The sequence below is a fragment of the Cnephaeus nilssonii genome, assembly GCF_951640355.1.
Source record: "Cnephaeus nilssonii genome assembly, chromosome: 15".
Classification (NCBI taxonomy): Eukaryota; Metazoa; Chordata; class Mammalia; order Chiroptera; family Vespertilionidae; genus Cnephaeus; species Cnephaeus nilssonii.
Window position 1 is genome coordinate 61,022,907 of NC_137086.1, and position 8,978 is coordinate 61,031,884.

An 8,978-nucleotide genomic window follows, 5' to 3' on the forward strand; every position below is an offset into this window, starting at 1 on the left:
CACTGAATTTTTAATTTAAAAAAGTACATTTAGAGATATTTAAATAACTTCAGTTATTTAATGAGAAAGTTCTAAAATTTTAGAATGAAATAGGAAGTGAAGATTTACACTGGATATCCAATTAGGGCAAAACCCAAAGAGCAAGTCAATGAACTTAGGTTCTCCATGAAGTTAAACAATATGATTAATCCCAAACTTCACCAATGTTAGTAAAACCAATCATTGAAATTCCATTTTCTCATTTGTTAACAAAATACTAGTATATTTTAGACTATCAACTTGAATGTTTTCTATTATAGACACAAAATGTGATTCACTAATAAGCAGGTTCTTGCAATACAATAGATAATAGATCATTAAAATATTTGCTTTATGATACAACCAATACATATAACATGTGCCTTCCTCAATTTCTAAAACGATTAGGAATCGTGGAACTTTCTTTTGCATAAAACACTTTCCTCTTCATGAAATCCTGAGGTGAAAGTCTATCAAAGTAAAATTGTAAGAACAAGTCTTCTCATTTCTGTATTAGACTATAGCTATATGTTCAAATATTTTATAAAGAAATGTGGCAACTTATAAAACTGCTCTCTACAGTTTGAACAACACATTCCCAGACCAACTTAGTCCAAAGGACCTAGGATGACTCTATGAAAACAATGTCCTTTGGACACTTGTTAGCTCCGAGATGAATGCCACTTCCCAGCTCTACTGCTGTCTCTTCTGCTATCATGGCCATGGCTCCAGCCATCGCGATTCCTGTCTGCATAGAAGTCATCACCTCCGTGTCCTCTGTAATGCTGCTCACGGCTGTAGTGTCTGTCTACTAGGGAGGGATGAGGGCTCTGCCTGGCTTTACGCAGTGATGATGGTGTATCTTGACACCATTTGGGAGCTTGGAGACTCCTTATAACTATGATTATGTGACTGAACTGATGGGGAAAATCCTGATCGATCAAGATGTGGAGAACCCAATTTCCTGCCATATGACCTCTGTCTCAAAACGTTGTTCATCCCTGGTTGATTCTGAAATTTTTCTGGAGAAGAGAAAGATCTCTGAATGACCTGTGGTGATGGAGTCATGTTATCCACAGTCCTTTCATGTCTGTTAGGAGATGGAGAGGCAGGGCTTGAATTTCCAACATGATACTGGGAATATGACAAAACAACCTCCTGCGAGGCATGGCTGCTTCCTGATCTAAACTGAAAGTTGATGGGCCTTCCAAAAAGCTTTATTCCATTAAGGAGATTCATGGCCTAAGGAACAGACACTCCCTGTTTGAAATTCACAAATGCAAACTGCTTTGGTTTACCATCCTTATCTGCTGGAATTTTCACCTGCATCACTGGCCCAGCCTGGTGCAAAGGCTGGGAAAGGAGCTCCTGGGTCACTTTAGTGTGTAGGTAGCCCACTAAGAGAGTAGGATCCGCCTCCACAGCCATAGCCCCCATCTTGGCATCGCCCCTCCCAGGAGAGGCCCAGGGGTCCTCACTGAAGCGACCACTGCGCACTCTCCAAAGTTCATGTCCTCCTGCTCCCAGCCGTTGCCCACATAAGTGTCAGTCACGCTCGCTCTCGCCTGGTGTCAAGTGTACTGACGGAGTATGCAAGATCCGAGGAGAGCGCTGGTTGAAGGCCATGGCTCCCAGGAAGGCTCGCGGGGCAGGCTGTCTCCATGCTGGTCATGGTCTGGACTGACCTGGGAGCGCGGAGGCCTCCCTGGGCCCAGGGATGTGAGGCAGGTACAGCGGCCGCGTTTGAAGATGGCCCTGAACCACGTGTCCCTGTGCACTGGGGACCCAGGGAATGCGGTGGCCCATCGCGCTCCCCTCAATGGCCACAGCCCGCTGGCTTCAGCACTGGCGAAGGTCTCTGGAGACAGCGCCCTCCTGGCCAGGCCCAAGGTGACCCACCGGGGACCTCCTCCTCCACAGAAGACACAGCTCGGCTTCCGGACCAGAGCCCTGGGCGACTGGCAGCGGCTGGAGCCCACCTTGCTCAGTGAAGGGAAAGGACCAGAATGGGCGGTGCCAAGGCCACAGGCAAGATTCTCCCTCTACCTGATCCCCATGGAACTGCACCTGCTGCAGAGCTCTCGGTGCGGGATGCTGTGAGGGTGACCCTACTGCTGTGTGACCCTGGGCTGCATTTCGGCCCTGCCCGGTGCTTCCCAACAGGGCGCTGCTCTCCTTTCCTTAGGCACTTACCACGAGCTGGACCCTTTGCCTGCACTGACTCACACCATCCTCACCACACCTACTAGGGGGGTACATCGCTAACCCATTTCACAGATGAAGGCAGCGAGGCACACAGAGCTCCATCGGGTGCGGTCTCACTGCTGCAGGGACACCTCATGCTGCCTCGTGACGCCTCTCCAGGAGGACTCCTGTCCCCTCCCATAATGGTGGCTGCACTGGACTCTGCCTTTCCCCCAGCTGTGCATGCCCACCGACCCCTGGGTGCTCCACCTGGCCACGTCCATGCCCCTAGGTTCCGGACACCACCCACGGGTACCTGCTTGCTGAGCTGCTGGTTCTCCTTCTCCAGCTCCCTGCGCTGGAGGCTGCTCTCCTGCAGGGCCAGGGAGGCATCCCGCAGCCCCTGGATGGTGCCCTGGAGGCTCTGCTTCTCTTTGTCCAGCTTCAGGAAGCAGCTGGAGGCTGAAGAGCAAAGTGGAGTCAGGGCCCAGAGTCCAGGGGCCTCAGCTTCTGCTCTCTGCCCCCGGCCCCGAGCCAGCCATCACCCCGAGCCCTAGATTTGGGGGGCCGGGATGCTCAGCTGGATGCCCTCCCTTTTTCCCAGGGTGCTGTTGCTGTCTGCATCTGAGGGCTCCTTGGGCGGTTATGGCCCCTCTGCTGGCTCAGCTGGGTTTGTCAGGGAAGCAACCAGAGCTTAAGAAGAAAGCAGGTGACGGTGGAGAAGCCAATGCAAAAGTTCAAGATGATGGAACTGCTGGATCCACTTTTTACAAAGTTATAACCTGACCATCAAGTCAAGGATTTCACAAACTAACAGAGATGGCAAAGAGAGTGCGTTCTCTGTGCCAGCCTCAGAGTGGTGGGAGTCCAAGTGGCTCAGCCGAGGGTGTAGGGGGGACACGATCATTAACCCGCATGTCTTTGAGTGGTAGAGGCAATGGGGCCCATATGCGCAGTACTCTCCATCTCTGGGTAAGGTCCTTCAGACAGAGATTTCATTTTGTAAGTTCACAATTGCATTGAAAAAGAATGAGATAGTATATTTAAGCTGCTTTAAAAATTCTAAGCGAGATCAAAACATAAGGTAAAGCCAGAAAAAGGCAGATTTCCTCCTGTGCTTTGAAACAGCTTGAATGAGGAACAGAAAAGGGAGCACAGACCTGAGGAGAATGGGAGTTCTCGGCCCCTCCCTGCCACGAGCAGGTGCGTGACTTTGGGTAAGTCCCGGGGCTTGTTCAGGAGGAAAACATGAATGCATGAGGGGTCAGGGCTGTTCCCTCAGCTGTCCCTCCAGGGCCACACACTCAGCCCTGGGAGCCTTATCGCACTGTACTGCTAACAGGGCTGCTCATGAGCACCCCAAGAAGCAGAGCAGTGGGCATCTTTGGGTAAGACAAGGGCGATAAGAACAGCCATCCTTTGTTGGCGCCCGTGGGCCAGGCACAGCCTAATGCTTCACTGTCTCCTCACAAGGTACCCATAGTAATCTGTTGAGGCAGCTTCATTGCCCCATTTTGCAGATAAGAAAACTGAGGTTTAGGAGAGGTCACTTGGCTAACAAGTAGAGGAGCCAGGACTTTAAACCAGGCCTTTCTGACTCAAGAAGCCACCACACCAACCACACCAAAGTACATTCACGCTGTGTTCGTGAGCTGACAGCTAAGCAGTAGGAGTTGGGAACACCAAGAAGAAGTCAGTCACCGACCTGAAAGGGCTCACTAGCTACTCTAAGCCTCTGACTCAGGGAGGCTTTGCAACCCCATCAGCCACCCTGGTGGTGTCTAACTGAAGCACATTTGGTCTGAGCCAGTCCCTGCCAGCGGCACCACTTCTGTGTCCCACCAGGGGGTAGTGGTGCTCCCCAGGAACCTGAACTCCCAGAGCCTGGGTTCCCAGGAGTGGGGAGACACCAAACCACAGAAAGAACTAACTCCCACACAGACTCCTAGTTCAATGAACTGATTTTAGGCTTGGAGCAAATGGGACGCCTTGAAGAGAAGGAATACCCAGCTGCTTTCAACAGCCTTTCCATGATGCTTAGGAATGTTGCTCAGAATTGAAAAAGCAGCTCCTCCCCAAACCAGCCACAGGCCCTCCTGGCTCTGCAGAGCTCTAAGGGAGCCTTCACCTGCACTCTCAGGTGCACGCGTGTGATTGTTGGACACGGGAACTGGCTTGTTGCTTGCAGGGTGCTGAGGCTCCTGCTGCACTGTTGGCTGCCCCACCCACCTTCCCTGGCCAACCCCACACCTCCTCCGGGGGCTGGGAGGGGGCAAATGCCAGAGGGAGAGGAAGAGGCCTGGGTCCCCTGAACAGCAGCCACTGAGCAGCCCCTGCCCAGGAAGAAGGAGAGCAGACTACACCCATCTGCCTGATTATGAGAGCATCTAAGGAAACCATGCCCCGGGGGCAACTACAATGGAATCAGTGACCACTGGGGATTTCTCCTGCATCCAGAGCTCCCAGTGCTCCAGGGAGAGATCTGAAACACCCTCTGGTTGTCAGCATGCTGTCACCTGGAAGCTCCAGGGCCTGGCCGAAAGGCAACTGATAAATCTGGCAACACTTCCTTTGCATTTCATGTGCTGACTTCAAGGCTGCCAGGCCCTTCATGTTCTTGGGAGAATTGCAGTGAAAAAGTTCCAAATGGCCCTTGAATAAAACCATATTGACTTGGGCTGAGGATGGGCTGACACATATGATTCAGAGCCAAGGACTCAGCTCCCTGGGTGAGGGAGAAGCCAAACAGTCAGCTGTTCTTGGAGAAGGCCCTTGGTATCCATTAAAGTGTAATTGTCTTCAATCAGGCTGGCTCCCAGGCACCAGGGGCTGCTGCCTACCCTCTGACAGCTGCTCCAGCTCCCAGCGCAGGTGGGCGGACTCCTTCACACTCTGCCCCTGTGCAGCCTTGAGGGCCAAGTTCTCCTCCTGCAGCTCCTCAAGGCGTTTCTGGTCTGTGTACTGGGCCTAGTGCAGAAAGGGGGGTGGTGGTGGTGAGGATGCAGCCTGCGGCACACTCTGTGGACAGGCTCCAACCCCCATGCATCTGCCCTCGTTCCCCCAGGATGAAGGGCCTCCATGCACCTGCTCACTTCCAAAAACACAGCTGCACAGAAATGACCCCAACACACAGCCCAGCTGTGACAGTTACAACCACTAAAAGGTATGTTGACACAGTGACCTAGAGGATGAAGACACCCAAGGTCTCTGAGCGGTGTCTGAACAAAGTGACATACAGCACAGGGCTTTAAAGAAAGCGCTATGATGATGGCAACTCTGTGGCCCCTTAGCAGGCCTAACGCCTTGGAAAGGCCATAGGGACTCACACAGCACAGCTCATCCCACACCATAAACACCAGCAGAGACCCGTTTTGCAACAGATGCCCACATCCATCCACCCTCACGGGAAAGCAACACAGCATCAGGCCCTCTCTGCGTTGGGACCCTTAAGTGGTGCCCACTCAAGCCTCTGAGCTTACCAAGCGACTCTCTGCCGTCAGCGGGTCACTGTGTCGGCAGCAGCACCAACCCAGTAGCCGAACATCAGAGAAGGGCACAACATGAACCTAAAACTGCCCCTATCTGTGTTACACGTGGCAACAACAGCCTGTCCTACCAACTGTAGGTGGCGCAGCTTTGATTTCAGCTGCACATTCTCCTCCTCAAGCTCATACAGCTTATCGACCTGGGACCGAGCGACAGTCAGCTGCTCCTGGAGAAGGCCCTTGGTGTCCATTAAAGTATAATTGTCTTCAATCAGCTCCTGGTCAGCAAGAACACACATGAGAGCCATCAGGTTAAGGTCCCTGGTCATGAAGACAGCGCTTCCAGGCCCCTGGACCCAAACGAACAACCTAGGGATGACTCTGCAGCCGCAGGAAGTTCTGTCTCCGCTATTGAGCCCCTGCCCTTCTCCATGAGGCCAGGCCAGATGGAAAAATCCCCAAAGCAAGACACTATTTAAATTCGGGAGTGTCTGACACGTACAGCCTCGGGTGGTTGGACGAGTGCACCTGCTGACAGGTGTGGGACTTGGCTGAGCCCCTTTCCTTAACAAGGAAGGGGTGGGATGAGAGTCTGTCCTGGGTTTGAAGTCTGAATCTAAGCCTCTCAACTCAACAGTCACTCCACTGATCTGGGTCTAAAACAAAATTCAGATGAGCTTTGGTTCGATATGCAGTTCCTATTTGATCATTTCACACACCTGCTCTCAGCAGTTTCCTGGAAATGAGGGGTCTGTAAAACACAACAAACAAGTACTATGGCCTCTGAGTGTCAGGCACATTCTGAGTGTGGAGCACAATGGCTGGACCCTCGCAGGTCCACTGCACTTACTCCTGTCCCAGTGCCCAGCACACACAGGGGAGCCGTTCAGCTCATTCCCTTCATCCCTGGTCCTGCCCTCCGGAGCCCTCCCAGCAGCACACAGTGTTTTAGGGGGCTGAGTCTCCCCTGAATGCCCTCACAGTTTGTGAGCCCCCATACATAGGGACGTGTCTGTTTTGCGAAGGGAGCAGTTTTCCAATGCTTGCCCCACTCATGGTTCTAACAACTGGGCATGGGCCAGTAGCTCCTGCTTATCTATCACATGTTCATTTCCCCGCATAGGAAACCATGCACCTACCGCCAGTGGACATGGTTCTGGACAAAGCCTGGCAGCGGGAAGGGCATGGTCACTGACTCTGGCTTCTCCTGGCTCCGGCCCTGCCCTCGGAGCTCTCTGCACATTCACTCTTCACAACAGCCCCCAGAGGGAGGCAGGGACAATCCCTTCCTACACACGAAGAGGCTGCCTTGGGTCAATTAACAAATGAGCCCCAAGTCACAAAGCCAGCCAGGGGTGAAGCTGGGCTTGATCTCAGGCTGAAGAGCTCCAGACCTGTCTGTCTACTGCCCTCAGTGGCCTCCACCCCATCCTTGAGGAGCCCGCGTGGCTAAGGGGCCCCGACACTACCAGCGATGTGAGCTGGAGCTCGTGGAGGGGCTTCAAGCAGGAAGAAGGCTAAGCTCTCCCCCTTTGGCCACTGCCGCCAGCATTCTGATCTAGTGTTCCAGCAGGTCTACCCACCAGTCCTCGCAGTATCACCATCCCCCCAGGCCCTGAGCTCCCATAGCACAGCCTGGCCCGTCACCTTTACAACGCACTCCTGCACAGCCTTCAAATCCCAGCCAGAATAGCCCCTCTAAGAAGGACTTCAGCTCCACTCTGTCCCACCCACTGAGTCAGGTGCTGGGGCACCCAGAGTGCCTACTATGAGCAAAACACAAAGCTGGCCTGTCCCCGACCCAAGGCTAGTTCTGCAGGGCAGGACTATGCACTTCTGTTCTCCTGTGGCTCCCAGAAGTGTTCAAAGACACTTGTCAACCGAAACAGGTTTGGCTCAGTGGATAGAGCGTCGGCTTGCGGACTCAAGGGTCCCAGGTTCGATTCCGGTCAAGGGCATGTACCTTGGTTGCGGGCACATCCCCAGTGGGGGGTGTGCAAGAGGCAGCTGATCGATGTTTCTCTCTCATCGATGTTTCTAACTCTCTATCCCTCTCTCTTCCTCTCTGTAAAAAATCAATAAGATATATTCAAAGACACTTGTCAGCTGAATCACGCCATGAGGGGGATCAGAGGTGCCATGTGAGTTGGGCCCTGAAGGACCTGGAGACAACAGGGATGGACAAGTGTCCAGAAGCAGAGTACAGTGTGGAACTGGATGATTTATAGCTACTGTTCCCATGTGCCCCATATATCAGGCAGCAGAAATATCTAAACTTGCTTTGCACAGCCCACCACTGCAGAAGTGAGAGAACAGATGGCAAGAAGCTGTGCCCGAGTCCTAAAGTGGCAAAGGCTGGGCCTGGAAGAGGCAGAGAGTGTGAGACCACCAGTCCCAAGGCCGATCTTAAACCCAGCTCCTACCTGTCTTGCCCCTCCCTGCATGATCCGATTCAGGGGCCCCATCTGTGGACAGAACTCCCCAGGATAAGCTCACTAGAAACATTTTCCTATCAATGCCACACGGTGCCAGGGCACGAGGGGCTCAGAGGCGCCTGGACCACCACTCCTGTGATGGACGGGGACAAGGCTTGCCCCACACCCAGCAAGTGGAGTGAGAGCTGGGACTGTGCCTGCTGAGCCTCCGCCTCTTGGAGCAAGCCCTGCCCAGGAAGCTAAGTGCCTTCCCTCTTGGAGGGGCAGAGACAGGCCCAGCTGGCCCTCACAGGCCCAGCTGGCCGCTCAGCGCACCCACAAGTCTGCCCTCCGGTGTTGGGAATTTCAGTCAAGAACAACCAGAGGGACTTCCAGGCACTCTCTCTCCACCCCGGACCCGGGCAGCAGAGGTGGGACTGTTGGCAGAGGGAAGTCAAGGACCACCTAGTGCACCCCCACTTCTCACTGTGCCTAGGGGCGCCCAGGGCTCTCTCCTCAGGTTGTGGCACTGACACCCTACCCTTTTATGTGCTTGTCAGTGCTGACCCTGGACGGGCTCTCAGGGAGGGCACCCGGGCTGTCTGTGGCTCCCCCTGTACCCATAGGAGAGACACTGCCTGGTGGGTGTCCACGTGACAGTCGTGCTGGGCTCTCTGCTCTGCTGCCCATCACACCCGACACTGTCACCATTCCAAAGGAGACAAAACCTCCGATTCCCCTGTTTTTCTCCCCAGGCTGCAAGTCTTTTCATGCTGAGATGGTTTTTACGTGACTTGTGAGGTCACTACCAAGTGCCTTGTGTGTGCCAGCCCCAGGCATGCAGTGGGACAGGACCCTGCCCCTGCCCTCAGGGGCA

At 53.6% G+C, this 8,978-nt stretch overlaps 2 protein-coding genes and 1 pseudogene across 3 annotated transcripts; 1 reads left to right on the forward strand and 2 right to left on the reverse strand.

Moving 5' to 3' along the window:
• Positions 1 to 680: 680 nt before the first annotated feature.
• On the reverse strand, positions 681 to 1,455 carry LOC307111965 (RNA-binding protein 7-like; annotated as a pseudogene). Its single transcript has one exon. The product of its transcript is annotated as an RNA-binding protein 7-like (transcript).
• A 312-nt stretch (positions 1,456 to 1,767) lies between these two features.
• On the forward strand, positions 1,768 to 2,118 carry LOC307111966 (uncharacterized protein C11orf71-like; the record flags this gene model as incomplete). The annotated part of the gene is made up of 1 exon (XM_079792235.1): positions 1,768 to 2,118. The coding sequence occupies one exon, from the start codon at positions 1,768 to 1,770 to the stop codon at positions 2,116 to 2,118; it is 351 nt and encodes a 116-aa protein (XP_079648361.1).
• A 2,779-nt stretch (positions 2,119 to 4,897) lies between these two features.
• On the reverse strand, positions 4,898 to 8,222 carry LOC307111721 (protein Daple-like). The gene is made up of 3 exons (XM_079791744.1): positions 8,111 to 8,222; positions 5,819 to 5,965; positions 4,898 to 5,169 (listed from the first exon to the last, which is right to left on the reverse strand). Exons 1-3 carry the CDS (start codon positions 8,150 to 8,152, stop codon positions 5,002 to 5,004), a joined length of 357 nt encoding a protein of 118 aa, XP_079647870.1. The 5' UTR covers positions 8,153 to 8,222; the 3' UTR covers positions 4,898 to 5,001.
• Positions 8,223 to 8,978: the final 756 nt, after the last annotated feature.

What these genes read in the sequence shown, in the direction of transcription:
- LOC307111721 (XM_079791744.1), bottom strand. Translation starts at nt 8,152, where the DNA reads ATGGGGCCCCTGAATCGGATCATGCAGGGAGGGGCAAGACAG. An exon ending in TGCAGGGAGGGGCAAGACAG is followed by an intron (nt 5,966 to 8,110) that starts GTAGGAGCTGGG and finishes CTTGCTGACCAG; the next exon opens with GAGCTGATTGAAGACAATTA. An exon ending in AGCTGCGCCACCTACAGTTG is followed by an intron (nt 5,170 to 5,818) that starts GTAGGACAGGCT and finishes TTTCTGCACTAG; the next exon opens with GCCCAGTACACAGACCAGAA.